A 22,742-nucleotide genomic window follows, 5' to 3' on the forward strand; every position below is an offset into this window, starting at 1 on the left:
GCGGCTCATCTCACTCTTGGGGGGGGGGCGGCGCTATACTAGGCTGGGTGGTGTGGAGACTGGCTGGAGTGGGGGACACTAATAGTTGCCATGTGGTGACAGCATACCAGGTACATGGCACCTACTTTGTCTTCGGTCCACGCTCCCTCACCTGCAAATCCCAGAAGCTCTAAAAACTAAAAAATGTTATTATCTATTTGACAGCCAAGCCTGATCGAAAGGAAAGTGAGACCATAATAGTCTTCATTATACCACTCACTGTGCTTGGTCATATGATTTGCTGCAAATATTTTTTTAAATCCTCACTCGAGGGTATATTTATTGATTTGAGAGAGGGAGGAAGGTGGTGGGGGAGCGGGGAGGGAGAGAAAGAAACATCGATGAGGCAATATGGACCAGTTGCCTCCCTTACGCGCCCTGACTGGGGATTGAACCCAAAACCTTCTGGTGTACAGTAGGGTGCTCCAAATAACTGAGCCACCCAGCCGGGGCTGATGCAAACATCTAATGCATTTGATGGGAGGTGCTGACCGGACCCAACTGCAAGTGTTGTATAATATATAATATATTGTATATGCACCATCTTACCCTTCTAAAAACAGGAAAAATTTTGAGACCTGTAACCTCTCCAGCCTCATGTATCCTTCCCCTCCCCTGCCTCCCCCCACCCCCACCTGCTGTCGTTAAGTGAGGTTTCTGTAAGGTTAAAAGAAACCCACACAGGTCCACGGCCCTTATTAAAACCCTTGGGACCAGGGTGCCCGAGTTTGCATCTCAGCTCTTACATGTCCTGGTAGTCTGGCCTCTTAACACCGAAGGGGGACAGAGGTGACATGCTTTCCAGCCTCTTTCCATGGTAAGCTCCCCGGGGCATTGCAGGGTTTGTTCCCCAGGTAATTACTGAGAGCAGGTAACTAGTGCACGACACAGCCTCAGGTGCTCAGGTAAGTGGTGAACAGGCCCTTCTCACATGGAGCTGCCGTCAGAGAGTAAGTCTCTATTCCATGTTTTTGGTCGACAGGCGATAAATATCACTATTTGTAGATTCTGCAGCCCAAGAAGTGAGCGAAAACTCGGAGACGTGGCAACTCCCCACCCAGGGCAGTTCTGGCAGTCGACTCATGCTCGGGTGACCTTGGGGGCTGGAGAGCAAGGTCGCAGGCCTGTGTCTCCAAAGGCTGCCATATAGTAGGCACCCAGTAAATATGTATTAAATGAATGAATTAATGCATCCAGTTCTCGAAGCACACCAGATGCACTGTAATTCATGGTAACATACATGTGTGTGCATACATTTGTTCCTTGAGAAGGTAACTCAGGATGGTGATGATTGAGTGGAAGATATTTATAGTTTAAAATATATATTCAATACAGTCACCATTAAAGCATCTTGAACAGGTTCATATGTCAGTCTTTACTTTCATGCCAAGAAATCACTTTGCCTCCACCAGTGTGGTCCTGTGTGTAGCCTCTGTTCTGATCAAGTTGCACTGTCTGTTTGCTTCAGGGTTTTTGTTCATCTCTGCCTGTGTGCTTATGTAAACCAGCATCTAGGTTCTGAGCTTAGGGAGTGATTTCGGCGGAGATGTTGCCTCCAAGGATTCTTGCCTGTGCAGTCCCGCTGGCTGTCCACCTGGGAATCAGAATGCCTGCATGGTCTTTTTGCCAGTCCTCTGTTTCTCCTTAACCCAGTGCCTGACCTTGATTTTGAGTGTTCTCTGCTGACTGTGTAATCCCTGGCTTAGTCAGGGTTTGCCATGATTTGGTGAGGGGCAGGCACTTAAAAACTATTTGTCGGGAAACTTACTTCCTCTTTGGAGGATGAGATAATAAACGGCACCATGGTGCGGTGGTTAAACACAGACTTCAGAGCTAAGCTTTCGGGGTTCAAATCCAACCTCTCTGCCGTTGTACCTATATGACATTTGCAAGTCACTATACCCAAATGGGAATAATAATAATACCTGCCTGGCGGAGTCAATAAATGTAAACAGGATTAAAACCTGAGTTAATACAAAAGTGCCGGCAGACAGGAAGTGTATATTATTGCCATAGACCATTGTGACCTTCTGTGCAGTGTTAATCATTCTGACAGCAGGCCCATGGAGGCTTGCCTGTTTAATCCTTCACGCCGATATTGGACAGAGTGGATTAGGGTTTCCCCAGTGTGATGGGGTTTTCTGCTGGTCACTCTTCCCTGCTAGCTCCTGGGTGACAGAGTTGGGTCTTACTGATCCGTGTCCTCTCGGTGCCCACAGGTCGTGCAGTGTGGTGTCAGGGCACAATGAAGGAGGTTGAAATGCAGTGAATGGCCTCTGCCAAGGATAGTTGGACTCACGTCTTCTTCAGTCTCTGCAACCGCAGCTGTGACCAGCGTGTAAATTTTAGGCTTTGCTCACTGGGGGGGACACAATTTTGGCTACAGGAGTTTCTCCCAGTATCTTTCAGTCATGTGCATATACCCACATTTTAATCAGGCCTTGAGAACGGCAGTCTTTTTGCTTGCCCCTCAGTGGGTAAAAAAGAAGTGAGAAGCTGAGACTCATTCACTTACCTGGAAGTTGGCTCTTCATTCATCAGTTGTTTGTGATAGAATCTTCCTGTCCGCAGGCACATCAGCTTCTTATTCAGAACTCCATTTTACATTCTTTGCAAACTTCCTAACCTCTCATAATCTCAGCACATTCCTAACTTTCTCCAAATGGATGCCACATCTCAGAATCCTGATCCTCCCCTGCAGATTCCTATCCCTGCTCTCGGGAGCGGCCAGCAGGGGGCGGGCCAGCCCCACTGTCCTTGGGCGGCTTTGGCAGAGCCTGGGCTGCCTTTGTCGGGCCCCTGCCCAGCCTCTCCTTCACTGTGGGACTGTCTCCCAAGAGGAGAAAGCAGTTAAGGGGGGAAGCCAGCTCACACAGCGCCTTTCTTCCCCCTTTGAGATGGTAATGAGGGGGGAGATGCTCCACCGTCCGGATCCAGAGGGACCCCACCGAACAACAACGATGCTGCTCCCTTTTCTCTCTTCTCAGCCCCAGGTCCTCTGTCTTGCCTATCCCCAAACAGGGCCTTCTTGCAGGTTGGTTTCCTTGTGGCAAGGAAGTTGCAGGAACCCCCCCACCCGCCACTTTTTCCCTCCTGGTAGTGACCAGCTCCCAGACTCTGTGAACCACCTAGGGCCTCCAAGGACACTCTGATACCTGGCCAGTGACCTGGGGAAAAGAACTGAGTGGAAATCCTCTTGAGTGGAGGTAGAGGGTCCAAAAGCCGACTTTGCTGGGAAGGACTCGTGGCTCAGCATTTTAAGATCCTACCACTCTTTGGGATTTTCCTTGGAGGCAAGCCCAGCTAGGGCAACGGTGTTTGAGGAGCTTTGGACCAGGACCCCCTTCACCTGCTGGGCCCCAAGGTCAGGCTCAGGAGTAGGTATGACCTGAAGTTGGTGCTGCCCTCTGGGATGAGGGAAGATCAGTCTTGAAAACTAAAGAGAAAGGAGAAATAAAATACATGGATTTCAAGCTCAGTTCTCTTCAGCCCTACCATCACTCGGCTTATTCTCTTACCTAGAATTTTCCAGCAGCTTCACTGGGGTCAGGCCTCACCTGGTTACCTTCCATGTTGCCACCAAGTTGTAGACTTTCTGAAACACACATCTGATCGGTGTGCTCTCACGCCCTCTGTGCATCCCCTTTTATTATCCTATGCCGGTGCATTATTGCCCTCAAGTTCAAATTCAAAGTCTTAAACTTGTCCGCCCTCTTTCTAGTTATGCAATTCCACTTCCTGTCTTGCTGCTTATTCCAAAGAAATAGCAAACAACTCATACTGCTCAAACATTGCCTTTTTTGCCCTAGCATATTCTGTTCCCCGCTACCTTAAATACCCTCCTCTATCTTATTCACTTGGCCAGTTTTCTTTCATACTTAAAAGTCTTGTCAGGTGCTAGCCACTTCCTCCAGGAAGTCTTCCCTGATGCACCCCACGCTGCCATCAGTGCTAACAACCACCTCCCTATATAACTTACCACATATCTCATTGTGCCATTACCGCCCACATCACATATAACTGGCTGTTCGGTGGCTGTCTCTTCTGCAAGAGCAAGGCCAGTGTCTTATTCTTCTTTACAACCAGGGTGCTCAACACACAGTAAGTCTTTAGTCAGCATCTGTTGTCGCCCCACCTGGGTCCAGCCAGGGAGACTTTTAATGGTCATAACGGGACCTGAGACTCACCTTACCATAGGAGTCGGCGGTAAAGCACACACAGCTGCGCCATTTCTGTTTCTATGCATCTGTCTATAAACTCTTGGCTCTTGATTTTCCAGTATGCTAGAGTAACTGTAAGGCAGAGATTTGATTGTTTTAAAAAGAGGCAAAAATTGCTATTATTGCCCACAGAATGTATCACAACTCCACCTTTGATTTTCATAATCAAAACATTAATCCTGACAAAAACAAACAAAACACCAAAAAAAGATTGCTCATAACCAGGAGCCTGGATGGGGTTGGAGAGGGGGTGCTGGGGTGAGGGGCATAGCAGCAGCCGAGCCCGTGCCCCCAAGGCCCTTCCTCTAGGGCCTCTGGAACTCCTTTCTCCTCTTACCTCACCGGTGGCTTTGTTCCTGGAACGTCTGCTGTTCCTTTTCAACAATGATCTATTGTTACTTTCCCTTTTTTCCTCCACCCTTCCCAGTGATTTCTTTTTTCTGGTTTATTGGTTGGGGAGGAAATGAAAAGAAGATTCTTGGTTTGAAACGCCTTAAACTACCATCCTTCCAGCCTCCAGCCAGGCTGCACTTGTGCGTTTCCAGGTCCACCCAGAGACACTGCGCTACGTGGGGATTTGTGTCACCCCCCACGCCCCACCCTCTCTCCTAGGTGCTGTCTCATGTCATTAGAAAGTGTCTGTGGATCAAGTGGGTGATTTTGGAGTGCAATGCATTATTGGTAAAGGTGAATAAAGGTATGACAGTGAAACCATGCAGTGACCTTGGTGGCAGTCTTCAATCCCCCTTTTCTCTCTCTCATCTCCTACTCAGTCCAACAGAAAGTCATGGTGACCCTGGTGAGAGTGTTTACACCACAGAAATCAGCAAATGCTACAAACCGGGGCTTTCAGGTCTCCCCATAGAGCCGTCTGTGAAGCTTTTGCCAGCATGACCACTGCTCAGCACTTCCAAGGGCGGGCGGGGAGGGCATTTCACAGGTGAGGAAGCAGAGCACAGAGAGATTGATCACACACCTGCTCAAGGAGCCAGAACAGGAAAGTGGCTAGTCTGGTACTCAATGGAGACTAACTTCTGATAAGGCATTTCTGATGGCACCTCGCCTCCTGCCCACCGCCGTTCGGGGCTCCAGTGTTTGGCACGAGGTAGATGCCCCAGGTCTTGGCTGAGAAATAAACGACCACACAGATGAGTACACACGAGCTCTCTGAGGATGGCGTCATGGCTTCATCACTTCCCTGCAACGAACATTTATGCCTCTCCATGACCATCACCATATTAGATGGTTTTCATCGGTTCTCTAGCCCTCCCAGTAACTGACTAGAAGGGGTGCAACTACTGTCCTCATTTTATAGATCAGGAACACTGAGGCTTCGAGCCCAAATCAAAAGGGAGGCCAGTGGCATAGGGGATCCAGCTCCGACCATGCTGCGCAGCCCCATTCTCCTGTCACTCTTCGCACTACCCCGAGCTGGCTGCAGGAGAGAGCGCTGCACGCTGCCCCTCACACCTGCGTACGCAGGCGTCTGAGATCTGGGGGGCACGAGGTGGCAGGACTCTTTGTTACAGCCAGCAGCCAGGCACAGGATCCTGGTGACTTCCCCCTCAGAGGAAAGCGTCCCATCTCAAGGCAGGCAGCCCTGTTCTTCTGGAGCCCGTGGGTGGCCGGGATGTTAAAGTGCCAGGGGCAAGGGGGTGCCTGTAGCCATCCAGACACTCCTGAGCTCAAGTTTGGAACCCAGCCCCTCTGTCAAAATTGCCCTGGGACTCTTGCCCCTTTATAAATCACCAAGGGAGCATGACAGGGTCTCTGTGTTCCTTTCGCCCTGTGTTTTCATGTAAAAGATGGGACACATGTCAGACAAGTTTCCTAATGCCTGTCAGACAAGTTTCCCAAAAGAGTTCAAATGGGAAAGAAGATAAAATGCAGAAAGCTTAGGGCTCTCAGGTGGCAGGTTGGGGTTGAAGTCCCAACCCTGCCATTCATCTGCTCTTGGCCTCGGCCAAGCTGTGTCACCTTTTCTGTGCCTCAGTTTCCTCATCTGTAAAGTGGGGCCCATGATGCCACTGCCTTCACCACATATCACTGAGCTCATGGGGGTGTCATAAGGCTCCGGTGAGAGCTCTGCTGCTCTGCCTCACGGGTGCTTTTCAGGGTGTCCGGCTTATTCACCTGTGACACGGTCTTACACTAGGACATTAAGCTCCAAGAGGCAGGGCTTACACCTCCGTGTAAGAGGTTACACCTTGATTAACCACACTGTCCTCTGAGCTTACCTTAATGAGTACGTAGATGCTCTTGCGAAAGCTCTTATCGTTATAGGAAACCTGCCCTGGGGGAGAGCCCTCCCCAGAGAACGCTCAGCTGCTGTAGAATCTGGAAACCTTAGCTGATGGGTCCATCCATGCTGTCCCTGAGGGTGCCCTCCTCCTCCTCACCCAGCTGATAACCTGAAGGCTCCAGCCTCCACCTTGCAGGCATGAGGACTGCAGGGGGTCTTGGCACCACCTCAAAGCCTGGCAGTGAGTCGGATTGGCCCCGTGGTGACTAGGACATTGCATTTCTCACTGTGCCACCTGTGGAGGGTCTTAATTCAGAGCTGGAGTCACCGGCAGTGGCTTGGGGTGGAGTTGCCATATTTAGTAAATGAAACTGTAGAATGCCCAGTTAGTACTTAGCTGTACAATGAGTATAAGTATATCCTGTACCATATTTGATGCGAACTCTACAAAGTTATTTGTTGTTTAGCTGGAATTCGAATTCAGCAGGCTGTCCTGTATTTTATCTGGTACCCCATGTCTGGGGACGACAGTGAGACACAGTCCCCAGCCCTGTGAACACGGGCCCAGTGGCAGCCTGGCCTTTGGGTTTCCTTGCTTCCTGTTTGAGGAGCTGAGCCAGGACCCGCAAATGACCCCGTTTTCAGAGAGCAGATTTTCCTGCCTTTGATGAGGACTGAGGACTGTCAGTCAGGGAGCAGGCAGGGAGCAAAACAGAGCGGATGGTCTCAAGGCAGACTGCCCGGGTCCCCATCCTTTCTCTCCCTTAGTGACCTTCAGCAAGTCTGACCTCTAGACCTTAGCCTAGAGGCAGGCTAAGGTCTGCCTCACATTCCTTAGCCACAAGGCAGGATCATGCCGTGTCTTCCGTGAAGGGTTATTGAAAAGATTAGAGGTGGCATGGGCGGAACTGGTACAGGGCTCAGCCTGTCACAACAGACACGGAAATGGTAACTGTTACAAACAATTAATTGCAATTACTGATTGCTGGTGAATATAATAGCACTGGGAGCCAGGCAGAAGGAAGCCACTTGGCATGCTTCTCAGTTCAGCTGGATCTGCTTGAGGGCTGTTTTCCAGAAGCCCTGGAGGAGGGGTGTCTGGATGTTGGGAGGCTGGCAGACATGCCCCTCTGAAGATGAGACGGGGGCTGGAGTCGGTCACCTCCTCCTGCAATTGGTTGGGGGGCCCAAAGCTGAGACACACACCTCTCTGTTGAATACAGTTGGCTCTGGGGAACACAGTCCTTATGCCTCCCCCCACCACTTTGCTACCCCTAGACTCCTTGAACAAGAACAGGCCCTGTCTGTTTCCTGTGGGCAGATGCAGGGGCGAGCGGGAGAGGGAGCTAGGAAAGGCCTAAGGTCACATCCCCTTCACTTTTATGCCTCGCACAGGCCAGGCAGCCCCACCTGGAGTGGCACTAGACTTCTGGACTCATCCTTCCCACCCTGGGCACCCCCTGTCCCTCCCCCCACCTCTAAGGCCTGGCCCTGGTGCCTGGGGGTGGGGAGGGGCCCTGGGCATTCCCCAGCGGCCTGCCCCGTTGCCTGGAGACAGGCTCCCTTTTTCCCAGGCCCAGCCCCTTTTATCAGGCAGACAATGTGCACACACAGTGAGGGCCTTGTGTGGCACCCAAGCCCCAAGCCCTTTGACTTGAGGAATTTTTCAAGTGCTGACCTCTCTCCGTGAGGTCTTTGAGCCATCCAATCCAGAGGCCTGGCGCCCGGGCTGCTTCCTACCCCAGCTCTGCAGGGAGAGGGGGAGGGAGGGGAAAACAGTGAAGAGTTGTCTCTCCCACCCTGGTAGAGTCTTCACCCTCTGAAATTGGGGCTAGGAAATCTGGGGAAAGTGTCTCTGAGCAGAAGGGGATATGGGGAAAAATCTGATGGATACTGCTTCTTCCTAATTTCTCCCTGCCCTGCAGATGCAATGGGATCTCAATGGCGCCCATTTCCTCTCTGCCTCAGTTTCCTCCTAAGTCAGGCAATGACGCTGGGCTGAGATCACTGGCCCCAAGAGACTGCCCCCATCAGAATAGCATTCAAACTCCCAGGCCTCTTCTGCATTGGACAGAGTTGTTTCTGAGAAAAAGAAATAGCCTTTGGCTGACTCAGGCAAAATGGCGATTTATTGGAATATGTGGGAGGCTCATGGAACCAAAAGAAAATATTAAGATCTGAGTCTCGGAGACGTCAGGACCCAGGGCTCTGCCAGGATCTGAGAGGCGGGGACTTGTGGACAGTCTCTGGGGAAGGCACTTGTTTCCTTCCAGCCTTGTGCCTCTCTGCTCAAAAGTCAGATTCCAGGGAAAAAGAAAGTTGGCCGGTTCCACAACATGTCCTGGGGAGAGTCCCACCAAGGTTGTGCGAGAGACAGGCTTGGTTCTGTCAGTGCAAAGGCGGCGGGGGGGGGGGGGCTGCTATAGAAGTCAGAGTGGGTGAGATGTCCCCCTAGAACCACCAAATCAGAGTATCTAGAGTGGAGCTTGGGAAAGTCTATTTTTAAAAATAATAGAGAGCCAGCCAAGCTTAGAAACAGTCGAGGTGGAGGACTTGTTTCATGTGGTTCCCTGTTGATAGAACTGGGACCAATGGGGCCGACAAAGAGGGAGACACATTTCAGCTCAATGTACAGAATGGGAAGTCAGCCAAAGAGCAAGTGGGCTGCCCGGTGAGGGAGTGAGCTCCCCGTCATGTTTAAGCATGGCCGGGCCAGCCACGGGAGGAGTAATGCAGAGGAGGCTCAGACTGTAAAAGGGTCAGCCTGCAAGCCCTTAAAGGATCCTTGGGCCTGAAACTTTTCATCTTGTCCCCTCTGACTTTGTGCATCAGTCACTTTTCCTGCTCTTGCCTTGATTTTTGTCTGAGGAGTTCAAAAATTTAACTTGTGGGTCTGTCCTGGTCCTCCAAAATGTGGTTTTCTCGCCCAGGCCCTCAGAATGCTCTTCTTTTGAAGGAGTCCCTCACGGTCCATGGGCTTTCTTGGTAATAGCTGTTCTTGTTCCTGCAGATTTTCACCCTGCCCATCACAGCCTTGCCCTGGGGGATGCAGGTCCCTGGGCAGATGCCAGCCTTGTTACAGATCGTCTCTTCTCCTGGGGCCTGTGCAAGCCTGCCTGGGACATGTTTCCCCAGCAGGAGGGAGGCTGTCTGAGATGGCAAGAGAGGGGCTGGTGCTCGGTGTCCATTTTCTTCACCTCCCACCCTGGGTGTGCAGGAAGGGCAGGGGGCTGTGTTTCCTGAAGATTTGCACCAAGCTAATTGCCATCTTCAGAATGGAATTAGTTAAATTAAGGGTTGCCTGTGCAGCTGCTCACAGGATACAAGCCAGTCGGTGAGTGAAGGGACAGGTGGTAGGAAAAGGGATAGGCACAGAGAAATGTTTGCTTGCTATCAGGAAACCAACAGCACAAGCAGTATGAAAAATGTATCTACCCCTTGGTTTCAGCTTCAATGAGATGACAGGGAGCAGTGGGGACTGTATCAGGCATGAGAATTGATGTCCCCTTTGAAGGCAGCAGCTGGGGTCCACTCAGCACATTTCTACCATGTGGGAATAAGGGCCTAATGCTGCCATTGTTGATTTTCAAAGGAAGCCAGGAATCTGAATTTTTTACATGAATTTTCTATTTCAAAATTAAAATATATAATTTAAGTCCCATAAAATAGGACTTTGAACTTCATGAGGTTTTCTAGTTGGCAACTTCTGACAAAGACAAGAGTCATGGCAAATAGGCATTCCAGCTCCTCTTCTGGGCCTGTCTCCTGGCTAGACTGTAGGTTCCAGGACGGCAGAGCGACTGTTTCGTTCAATGCAGTTCCCAGGGACTGGCACAGTGCTGAGCACAGAGCAGACCATGGATGGATGGATAGATGAATGAATGGATAAGGGGATGGATGGAAGGATGTGTGAATATATGGAGAAGTAGATGGATGGAGAAGTGGAGGGAGGGAAGAAGGAGGAGGGAGGGAAGATAAGTCCTTTCAGTCTTCTGTGCACTAAGTATCCTCAGGGTCCTCATCTTCTCACCCTCTATGTCCCATCCATACCCCTTTTCTGGAATGACTGTGTATTAGTCACTAGCACCTTGGTATGAATTACCTAGTGTATTACCTTTCCCATGGGAACTTCCCCTGGTTGGGTTCTTAGTAGTTCAGTAAATGTTTGCTGAGGGAACAGTTTAGCCTTCTAAATGTTAACCTTCTTGGTGGAATGAAGATTGCAGACTTTCAGGTATCTGTGGGAATGAGGGCAACCTGGTGTTGTGTCATTGGAGAGGAGAGGGGTGAGGGCTGGGAGCTGACGTTCTAGCCCATCTCTGCAGTCCCAGTAAGTGGGTGACTGATGACTTTGTTTATCCTAAAGGCCTGTGCCAGGGAGCGTCCGTGCAGGTTTCCATCATGCCAGACATGAAGCAGGAGTTCTGTTCAGAGTAAGAAAGATACTGCCACCTTCTTCCTCTTGGAGAGAGAAAATGACTCTTTTCTTCCCCGAGGACACACCCAGCCGACCTCAGCCCTCCACCTATGCTATTGAAGGACGGGAGGGAAAGAGATGAACATTAAACACCTGCCATGTGTCAGGGTTGTCATTCATGGGGGCCCCGTGGCGACTTAGTAATGTTCTTATGTTTACAAATGAAACTGTGACTCGAGGCAGTTGGCTTTGTCTGAGGCAGCACTAGGAAATAAATAGCAGAGCTGAATACGACCTGGGTCTGTCTCTAGTGCTGGCAGTGCCCATGTAGCCCTTTACGTGGAGAGGGAAAGTGCCACCCTGATAGCTCACGGTGAGCAGAACGCAGGCTAGCTAGCCTTCCAGTCTGCATCCTCATGTAATCTTCATGACAACCCCCTGAGTAGATTTTCCTATCCCCATTCTACAGATGAGGAAGTAGAGGCTGGTCCAAAAATCATGCAGCCAGTGCCAGAGCTGCCAACTCAAATCTGGACCTTCCACTCCATGCCTGTTGCTCATTTTTCCTGCCCATTTAGGGATATGCCCCAGGAAAATTCATCACCCTCCTCGTGTGCCCACAGCATCTACCTAAGTCTTTTCTCCCTCTTTGTTCTCATGCATACACACGCATTCAGACCCTCCCACGTTCAACTTTGAAGCCCTTGGCCCTGGCATTGGCCCTAGCAAAGAATAGGTACCATACACAGGATGGATTGATGACTGAACTGGTCACTCACTAGGGAAGCAGCCCCTGGCTCTCGAACTGGGTCAGGATCCCCTTCTTTGGGCAGGCCTGAATTTCTGGGCTAATGCCCTGTGTGATCATCATCCATTAATGTGTCTCTCCCTCTGGTTATGCTGTCTTCATCCTTATTTCCTTGGAGCCTACAGGCTCTGGCATAGAGTGGGTGGTCAATGAAAGTGTGTTAAGTGTCTTCCAAAAAAACCTTCCCCAGCCAACTAAGTCAGCTCCCCGCTGCTCCCTGCATGTATTCTCTGTCACTCTGGATCCTACTCACATCTCGTGCCGTTTCTTTTTCACCGGCTTAGTTTTAGGGCTTTTCCAAGAGCATGTTAGCTCCACAAGAGCAGGAACTGTATCAGCCTTTCCCTTCCTGCTTCATAGGATGCCCAGTCCATACCAGCCTCAGTAAATAGTGATAAAATGAGGGAGTGAAGAGATGATGTAAGTTGTGACCCAACCTATCCACAAAACTCTCCTTCCCTATTGTTGTCACAAGCCAATGAGGGGATGTTTGTTACATCCTGTGGCTTGGGACCCTAGCAGGTCTCAGTTCCTCGTAGGTCCCTGTACAGGTGCAAGGGGACTGTTACCCCCAGAGGGTCCCTCCCCTTCCGAACCCCCTGGAGCCCTCAAGTTAAAAGGAGATATGCAGAGGCTGCCCCATCATTGGAGGGTCCCCTCTGGTAGTGGGAAGGGGCCAGGAGGGCTAGCTATTCTGGATTAGACATCTCTGAAATTAGAGAAGTGTTCTCTGAATTAGACTTCTGCGTTCAAAGGTCCTGCTTTGGCCACGTCTCCATTCAGCCAAACTGCTATGTGACTCTCCCTGTCTTGCTAACTGGGAAAGCCTCGTGTGGGTCTACCTTCAGTGTTCTGCGTGGTCCATCTGCCCTGCTTCTGCCCAGGCTGCAAATGAGCAGCTGATGTGCTGCAGTAGAAACAGGAGAATACCTTAATGGAACTGGATTCCTGCAGGGCTGCCCCTCCCCCCCCCCCCCCCCCCCCCCCCCCGCCTCCATAACAGGGGTGACCTGTGGGAAGGTGGCTGTGCCTGAGACAGAATGTTCCTGGCCTGTCCTCCCTAGGAAGGGCAATGCCGAGGGCTAGACCTCGACTCTACGTCCCAGATGGATTTATTGGAAGGGAGCTGCTTGGACACAGGTGGATCCTGTTTATGCTCATTCTCTTCCTTCTGCGCCTGCTGCCGCTGAGAAAGACTAGGTACCCGCTGCTCATAAATCTTTCTCTCACACCACATCCCGCCTCCCCAGATAGAAATTTCCCACCCCAGGCAGCACCAGTTTTATAATATTCTCCTTCCTGGTGCCTCTGATGTGGCAGTAAAATATGAGACCACCCACAGAGATGGAAGCTTGGTAGAATGAAGAGCCGCCCCCACCTCTTTCCCAAGACCAGGGACTTGACTGATTGGCCGGGGTATTTGGGGAGCCCCGTTATGAGAATAAACATTATTAGGACATCAGGAAGAGATCTGCTTGAGGGAGACAGAGTCCTCAGCACTGCAGGGCCATGCATTTTACCTGAGGTCAAACTGGCCAGGCAATTACAGAGGCAGCAACTCCAGCCCCCAGGGCATCTAGCATTCCACACCATCCCTACCTTTCCTGCTGCCAGACAGAACTGTTCAGAGGCAGCTCAGGCCTGAATGAGCCTCCGGCAAGGAGGCAGCAGTCTGTGTGGCCTGTCAGGAGACAGACTTCTGACTCCCGGCCAGGCAGGGGGATGGACCGCCTGACCCTCCGCTTCAGCCTTGCGTTTGTCTGCCAGGCCCTGCAGGAAAAACCCCAGAGATGGGCAAAACAAGTGTTTCTCCCGGGAAGGTGAGGCCTTTGAAGGCCGGAGCGACCTGGGTGGTATTGGCGTAGTACAAAGTGTTCCGGGTTCCAGGTTAGAATGAAGTCAAGGGCTGCCAGTTGCGCAGGTTGGAGGCTGCACAATCTGACCCTGCGTCTTGGTGTGGATTCCTAAGTGTATTGCAACAGTGTACCAGTAGATGGCGGTAACGTGTCTCAAGGACTGGATACCCTATCCCTGGAAGACGTTATTCATTTACCTCGTCAGCAAACATTTGTTAAACATGTGCCTTGTGCCCTGGCACTTTGTGCCGGATACTGAAGATTCAGTGAGCGTTGAGACACAGTTTCAGGTTTCCAGGCTCTCACAGACTAAGTGTGGGGGGGAGGGGAAGACAAATAATATATAATTACAAAACAGGATGATATGTATTATAGTGGTTGGGTACAGCACTCTGTGGGAACCCAGAAAAGGGACACCTAACCCAGCCTCGCTGGTGCAGGGGGCGGGGGCGTTGCTCTCAAGGAAAACTTGATAGGAAAAGGCAGCCACACGGAGAAGAGAAGAAAGCCATCCTGGTCAGGGAGAACACACGTGTGAAGGCTCAGAGTCCTGAAAGCACAGGACATGTTTAAGGCAGAGTGGAAAGTCAAGCATGTCTGTGTGGTGGGGAGAAAAGCGGAGGAGAAATGGGCTGTAGGTCCGCAGGGTCCAGATCATGAAGGACCCACAGGGTCTGGACTGAGTCCTCCCAATTTTTAACGCATAAGGTGTCATTCACTGTTGCCACTTGGGGATGTCGTGAGACTTGGAACAGGGACTTCTCCAGCCAGACCATGTAGGGACTGTAACTGCCCGACCACCTCACAGGGTCGACATTAGGGTCAAATAGGAGGAGGGTTGTGAAGGGGCTTAAGGCCTTATATATCAAGGTATATTTATTATTTTTTATTATTTATTATTTTCATCACCATCCATCACTTACTGCACCAATGGGACGAATCAAAGTGAGGTGAATAGTAATTCTGCTTGCAGCCTCCACGAAGGTAAGAGCACACGGCAGCCCTAGGCACAGAGTAAACACTCTATAGTTCTTCGTTGTTGCTGCTGACTCCTTTCCAGGCTCTGGGCTCTATGCTTGGGAGCTTATGACATGCCAGGAACTGTTCTGAGTGCTTTCTGTGTCTTGTCTTGCTTAATCCTCACAACCACCCTGTGTGAGAGCGACTAGGAATATCTCTGTTTCCCAGATATGGAAACTGAGGCACAGGGAGTCTGAGTGAGTAACCCAAGTTACAAGCAAGTGAGCGATGGAGCTGGGATTGCATCCAGGCAGTCCAGCCCGGAGTCCACTACACTCTAGTGCCCTGTGACAGAAAAGATCAAGTGGATTTCTCACCACAGCCTTGGCTGGTAGGTGTTATTACCACTTGACAGATGAGGAAACTAGGACCTAGAGGGATTAAGTACCTTGTCTTGGAACATGTGGTGAGTGAGTAGTAGAGCTAAGATTTTGCCCAAGCCTGTCCGATTCCAAATCTATGCTTTTTTCAATATAGCAGTACCTGTATTCATGAGTTACCATCCTGGGGCCCTAGGCTCACCCAGTACTTCTATTAAACCCAAACTAGAGGAACCCTTGACCTAAGTCAGGAATGACAGCAGAGGAGGGCCCTGCAAATTGCACCCTTAGGACCATGCCCAACCCTACCCAAAGGGACCAGACCTAATTCCGGGGCCTATATAGGCCAATTCTCTGGTCCATCCTCCCATGTCATGGCCAAGGGACAACTGTTGATGGGGCCATGGGCAAGGAAATAAAGATGGGCCATGAGGCCTGGGCCATCCATAAGCCTGCACAGGAAGCCCCAACATCTGCAGGACATAGAGGAGGGTGAAAGGAAAATTAGGATGTCCATGGGGACCAAGCGATCGCAGCTCCCATATTGCCATGTTCTAGTAGAAATCCAAGAATTCTGAGAAGTCTAAATTACGGCCCTTCTGGAAAATTATAAAATTGCACTTATTGAGGAGGGAAGACATATGTGTTTTATTTAAATGTTTGCTAGTTTTAGATATCATTTTTAAGCGAGATATACGCCTCCATTTATTCTTTTGCCCCAGGCCCCACAAAACATTAAGGATGGGCTTATCCCAGTGTCTGGAGTTTGCTGACACTACGTTTTGTGGATCTGTGATAAAATCCACAAATTATGTGAAAAAGTTCCCTTTTCACTAGCCGAGTTTACACATATTTTGTCTAAGACCATCCTGGGAGAAATAAAACACAAAATCTTGCTTTCAGTTCACATCAGCAGCTCCTATCTCACTAAAATGCTGCCTCGTTGGCATCTAAGCCTGTGAACATTGTAGGAAAAAGGGGTGTTAATAATATGAGAACCATCAGTCAGTGATGCAGGTAGTATTGGAAAGAGAGGAACTCCACTGGCAGTGGGTAAGTGTAGACAGACTTTGGAAGCAGACAGACTGAAGCTGGGTCGGAGAATTTGTAGAAAATTCTTTCCTTCACAAATGAAAGGATGAAAACAAAACAAAACAAAACAAAACCCCAATACATGGCAACATTGCTGTTCCAGGGAAAAGAATGGAAGAAGAAGCTAAGAAGATTCTTGGATATCATGATTACGAGTTATTCTTTAGGACTCAATCTCATGGCCATACATACCTAGCTGAATGGAGAGTTGGGATGTACATATTTTTGAGCACCAGTCTGTAAACTCTCTGTCTGTGGGAAAAGAAGAAAATGGGTGTTGGGGTCAAAGAGCTGTCTCTGCCCCAGAAAAGGTTTATGGAAATGTTTGTTAACACAGTGTTCAGATTGCAGCAAGTAACTGAGAACTATTTGCTTCATTCACAGTTTAAAAAAGCAAATGGAAACTTTTGCTGCATTTGCTTTGTGGGAGGACATCTAAACCCAGGAGCAGCCTAACATTCACTGCTATTTTTCAGGTGTGAGCAAAAACATAGGTATGGAATTAGAAGGACAGGACTCAAACCACTTCGGCAAAGTATTTCTTCTCTCTGGTTTTCAGTGTCCTTGTCTATAGGAAATAGAAATGCCTGCCTTGTGGTGGTTGTAAGCATTTAATGAGAAAGACCATAGGTTAAAGCGAATAGCACAGAAAACAAGAGTGTTTTTTTTTAATCTAGCTCTTCAATCATTCATTCTTTCAACAGGCGTTAATTGAGCTCACACTGCATATAAAGCATGCTGGTAGCTAATGGGAATAGAATGATGAATAAGGTTGATTGTTCCTGACCTCAAGGAACTGTGCTATAGTGTAGTGGGACACAGATGCTAAACACAGTTACTCATTACAATTGTATAAAGTGCTGTGAGAGAAAAGTGGGGCATGACAAGAAGATCTATATGAGAAGACAGTTGAAGGAGGCCAAGACTAGGGTGCTTTTGAAGAAAAGTGGGCAAGTGGGTGGACTTAAATAATTAGAATGTAGAATCTGGGGATAGGGAGAGAGAAAGAGGTAAGAAGAATGATGTCCATGTTTCTGCCTTGAGTAATGAGCAGATGGAATGCCATTTATTGATAATAGGAAGTCAGAGCAGGGGTATAGAGGAAAGATGGTGGGTGGATGGATGGATGGATGGTTGATGGACGAATGGATGGTTGATGGGCAGATGGACGAATGGATGGAAGGACAAAGGAACAAGTAAAGTCTACTTTATAGGACAGATGGACAAATAGAGAAATTAGTAGGTGGATAGATTAATTTAATGTCCTTTATGAAGTTTATGGGGTGTAACTCAATAAAATAATTCTGCACTATTTATTTATGTAGGATCCTTTATCTCATTTGACCCTTAAAATTTATATATATATATATATATATATCATGCAGGTAGGAATTTCATCCTTTCAGAGAGGATAAAACAGACTCAGGAAGGTCAAGCACCTTGGCTGAATGAGAACCTGAGTCTCCCGTCCTCCCATCCAGTGTTCTTCCCCCTCTCCCACATGATGCGTATAAATAGTGAGGAAATGAAGCGGCCAAAGTGGGAGGCGAGAGCAGTTCTGTAGAGGAGGGGTCTGGATACGCACCTCCGGGGGTGACATGTCGGGGGGTGATGAGATCTTTGGGAGAAGGGAGAAAAGAGAAAAGCAGTCTGCATCCTTACTCAGAGACTTCTTCTTTTTCTTCACAGGGCCAAGTATTTCCATGGAAAGAAGGCAAATGGAGAGATCGAGATCCGAGTGGAGCAGGTAGGTTGGAGCAGAGTCTTTAGCACTATCGCCCTAACCTTTTCTACAGCTGGCGCCATTCCTAGGAGCAACCTTGACCCCCAATCTATGTGGTTATAATGAGCCAAGATTACCAGAAAAATTCTGGCTTGTGTTGGGAGTCTCATTAAATTCTAGAATTATTTAGTCCAGTGGTTTTCAATCTTTTTGTGTTAGCAGCAGAACCTTCTTTCAAAGGTGATCTCAAGTAGGAGCTCATTCTACAAAATAGAGACAAGTAGAGCTTCTCTGATGGAAACGGGTGTGAGGAGCCCCAAAGGCCATCTGCCCCATTATTCCACCTCCCCACATGCCTGCCATGGTGCCCCACGTATGGAACTACTTGGGCTGAGAGCACAGTGAGTTTGAATCCTGGCTCCCTCATTTTCTGGGTATTGGGCAGGTGGCTTAATCTCTTTGTATCATCTTTCTCTTATATTATTGCTTTGAATCATTTTTGGGATTAAATTATTTAGAACTTCAAAGGAGATTAGAATTACAAATATTGGCTCTGATTATTAGCATTAATATCAACATCTAGTTCCCTCATTTTATGAGGGAAAGAAACATGACTTGCCTGAGGCTACATAGGAAGTCAGGGGCAGAATATGGTTCCAGATCCAGGGCTCCTCCCATGTACTCAGTGAATGCTTGTTGGAGACCTACCCAGTGCTTGGCTTTAGCATGTCAGAGCATGGGCTCTGGAGCCAGATTCGAGGTTCAAATCCCAAATAACTGTGACTTTGGTGGAGTAATACTAGAGCTCTCTGCAGCTCATTTTCTTCGTGTACAATTGGGTGATGATAGCATCAACCCAACGGGGTAGTTGTGAGGATCATCTGAGTTAGAGCATGAAAAATACTTAGAACAGTTCCAGGCACATACCAACACCTAGTAAATGTTACCCTTTTATCATAATCATCATCATCATCATCATCATCAAAGACAAACAGTTAATAAGATAGGAAAGGTCCCTGCTGTATGATGAACTCAGAAAAGTGCAATGAAAAAGTAGAAGGGTGGACTTTTCCAGCGCTCTTTGAGTTTGCTGTGTTGGAGGAACAGAAAGCCTTTCTGAGCATCAAATTTGAGTTGGCTTCATTTGAAAACACCTACAGCTTGCATTTCAATGTGACCCTGTGGCTTTCAAGTCTGTCCAATGTCTACTGGTTTTCCTTCCATGGCAAAGAGCAGGTTATTTTTGTTCACTTAACAAGTATTTGTCACACATCTTGTATGCTAGCTCGTTAATGTGGGAAATGAGGATGTAGAAGCAGAGGCTCTGTCCCAAAAAGCCTGTGGTCTAGAAAAGCAGGCAAGGTAAGTCTTCACAGAACCTCCACACAGGTGGAATCCAGGAGAGAGAGGTCCAAACTGACCACTATGGGCAGCGGAGGCCACATTCATTGAGGGAGTCAAATGGCTTCAAGGAGACGGTGGTGTTTGAAGTGGATCTTGAAGGATGGATATGCTGTCAACAAGTGGAGGCAACACAAAGAGTATATGAGCTGGAAGCAGTGCGAGCCAAGAAGGCAAAGAGACCAGAAGTACAGGGCATGGGATGGTGGAGAGTCCAGGGCAGTTGCCTCCAAAACAGGACACATCATGTTCCCCTGACCTCAACTTGCTCATTGTCCCAAGTTTCCTCTCTCAGTGAAGAATGCCGCCATCTCCCTTCCACCTTAGCCAGAAACCTCGTGGTCTTCTGGATTCCTCCCTCTCTTTCTGCCACTACACCCATTCAATTACCAGATCCTGTTGACTCCATATAGCAAACCTTCCTGGTCTGTCCGCTTCTCTGCATCCCCATTGCCTGGATCCTTGGTTGAACCACCATCATCAACTCTCATCCATAATCTTCCTAGTCAGTAGCCTCCAACTCCATCTTTTCACCCACTTCCAATTTATATTTTGTACTAAAGCCAGAGGGATTCTTCTTAAAAGGCAAATTAGATTCTTAAAAGCATTAACTTTCAAATCCCTTCCTCAAAGACTCCTTCTTGAGCCCTCACACCCCAATCTCAATCGGGTAACCCCAGCTTTACATTCCTGGCTGTCACCTGAGTTTTCCCTTTCATAGCACCCCAGCTCTTCCTGGTCCTTATCTGAGTTTTTAACCACATGTTTGGATGTGGGATTATTTGCATGACGGTAGGGGCCATTGCTGTTTAGCTCTCATTCTGTGTAGCACAGGGCCTGGCACATACTAGAACTGAAGCAAATATTTGCTGAATAATAATTTATAGATTCCGCAGATTCCAGGCTGTTTGTCAGTTTCCAAGGGAGATAAATCACTGCTCTCTAATCTCCCTTCAAAAATCTGAGTCTTCCATAAACCATCTGGTAAATGCTCCGTTGTCAGCTTAGTTCTCCTTGTCTCATTCCATTTGTGAAAACCCCAGAGACATGTTTTAATTTTACCCTTTTATGTCAGTGCCTCCTGGCCTAACTTACAGGCACAACACCTATGAGCAGGAGCATCCAAGGGAATTTCCCTAAGAATAACTCACCCTGGGGCTCTGGGGACACATGGCCAGTCTGTGAGGGCTATAGTCACACTGGAAAACATAGTTTTCCTGACTTCCAGCCGTTCCCCTCCTTGGAAGCCAGCAGACAAATTAGCTAGGAGACCAATTAGCAGATAATCTTGACATTTTTCCTTGGAAGACATGCCTTCCTAAACCCCATTTTAGAGTCTGAATTGTTTGTCTTTTTCCCATCTGGATCCATGGGTGGGTCACATAAGCAATCCCCAGGAATCTCATATGCATCCTCTAGCGCTTGGGAGAAGCCTCAGGATGGAAGCCACTGTTTAGTCTGAGCTGGCCTCACATTTTGGAAGTCTGTCTCCCAACTAAAGGCCAAATTAACCAGATAATTGCACTGTCTGGGTTTTGCTGGACAGAGTGAATGAGTTAGTTGTGGTTGGCCTAGAGAAAGCCTCCGCCCCTTCTCTCCACCCTTTTCCCCCATTTCAAAAACTGCTTGCCTCAGCTCTTGCAGAGCCAGAAATCAAGACACCCTGAGGAGGCCAGTGGGGGAACTGCATAGTGTTGCATTCCATTACCCAGAGTGCTCTGCTGGCTCTGCGGGGCCTCACAGCGGTGTCCTAGTAGGGTGTGAGAGGTTCTGGCCAGGGTGCTTGGCATGTCCAGCTCTCCTCTGTTTATATTTGAGGCAAAGGGTACAAGTCCCCCCTCTGTGGGACTAGTGATGAGGTTGATGAATGGATTAATATCAAGTAGGCTCACAGTTCTGCATGACTAGTGGACCAGGGCTAATGAGACAGGCCTTGGGTTTCATTCTTCTTTAATAAAAAGGGCTGACATTACCATGGTCAGTCTTTCCTCAGTGTTACTACAGGTGCTAAAGCATAAGGAACGACAGTGCCTTGTTCCAGCACATGAAGAGAAAGGCAAAAGTCCTTCTACGAATCCTCTTCTGCATGAATGACAGTGGTTCCTTTTGAGCCCTGTCCTTCTGAGATCCGGGGTTGAGACGAGGTTAGATAGATGTGTGTTAATCCCAGGGAAGGCTGTTGGTTGGAGTCCTGGAAGCAAAAGTGGTATTTTTTTCCCTTAAATATTTTTAACACTCAAGACCATCATGTACATATATATATATATATTTTTTATACCCATCCACAATTCTTCCTGGGGCAACCTTTCATAGAATGAATTAATGAATCTTAGCAGTAGATACTGACCCTAAACACTATGTAATATTTCAAGAAATAATCATCAATAAGATAGAGAAATGGAAGTTGGATGTTCATTCAGTTTGGTGGAATGGTAACAGGTCAAACATTACCCCCATTGGGAAATGACAGTGTGATAGAAATACACCTTGAGAGAAATTTGTCTAACAACTTGCCAAAGAGCTCTGCCCTTGGCTTTGCTCTACTCCTCCTCCTTAGCAGCAATTTATCAAATTACATTTGCCAATGACTTGAAGCTGAATGGGAGAGAGAATATACTGGATTAGATTTGATGCAATCAAATTGGATGAGGTTATGCTATAAGGTGATGTTTAAAAACTTAGCTAAAGAGGAGCAGGAGTAGGAAGCCTTAGTTTGTTAAAATCGTATAAAGAAAAAGACCTAAGATTTGAGTTGAGTAAATTTAATAATATTCGTGGGAGCTAGTGTGGTGTAGACTCTATTCACAGTTAACATTGTGGCTCCAGAGTAAGATAACTAGAGATAGAATCTGAGTTCCACCATGTTTTAGCTGTGCTGACCTTCCACTTATGCATATAATATCTCTAAGCTTCTGTTTTCTTATGTACAAAATGAGGATAATTATTTTTAATAAATAAATAAAATCTGTAAAAATATATAATTTCTACCCCCTAGAGTTATCATGTAGATTCAATGAGTTAGTATACATACTATGCTTAGCATAGTTTCCAACACACAGATTAAGTGCTTAATAATCTAGGTTGTTAATACCCCCAAACATCATGCTACTTCAGGTTGCATAATCAGAGGACAGCATTTAGAATACAGGAAGGTGATGGCACACACCCACACGCATGCACACACTCACACACTGTGCTGGTCAGACTCTAGTGAGAGACCCAGCTGAGTGTCACACTGTAAGGGGTAATAGTAACCTAGAATGCCTTCCAAAGAGAGTGATTGGAGCGAGAGGACGGTCATCTGTGAGCAAGAAGGTCATTGTGAGGATCTGGGGTTAGGTAGTCCAGAAAAAGAGAAGTTTCTGATGGGACCCAGTCTACTCTTTGCAAATATCCACCCCTGAGTGAGTGGTTGAAAATAGTAACAGCCATCATCTGTGGAGTACAGTTGAACCTTGGTTCTCGAACTTGATTCATTCTAGAAGGCTGTTCAAGAAGAGATTTATTTGAAAACAGAATCATTTTTTTTCATTAGAGATAATGTAAATTAAATTAATCCATTTCAGACCCCCCAAATGATTTCCTGTTTTAACATTTCTTATGT

The 22,742-nt window shown here is 48.0% G+C and overlaps 1 protein-coding gene across 1 annotated transcript in view; it reads left to right on the top strand.

Moving 5' to 3' along the window:
• Positions 1-22,742, top strand: part of SYN3 (synapsin III) — a 401,802-nt gene that overhangs the window by 30,775 nt on the left and 348,285 nt on the right. Inside the window, exon 3 of the mRNA XM_053662069.1 lies at positions 17,704-17,761. Coding sequence (XP_053518044.1) covers positions 17,704-17,761 — 58 coding nt within the window. The remainder of the gene's footprint in view (positions 1-17,703; positions 17,762-22,742) is intronic.

The sequence above is a fragment of the Artibeus jamaicensis genome, unplaced genomic scaffold (assembly GCF_021234435.1).
Source record: "Artibeus jamaicensis isolate MK-2021 breed Jamaican fruit bat unplaced genomic scaffold, CSHL_Jam_final contig_233, whole genome shotgun sequence".
Taxonomy (NCBI): Eukaryota; Metazoa; Chordata; class Mammalia; order Chiroptera; family Phyllostomidae; genus Artibeus; species Artibeus jamaicensis.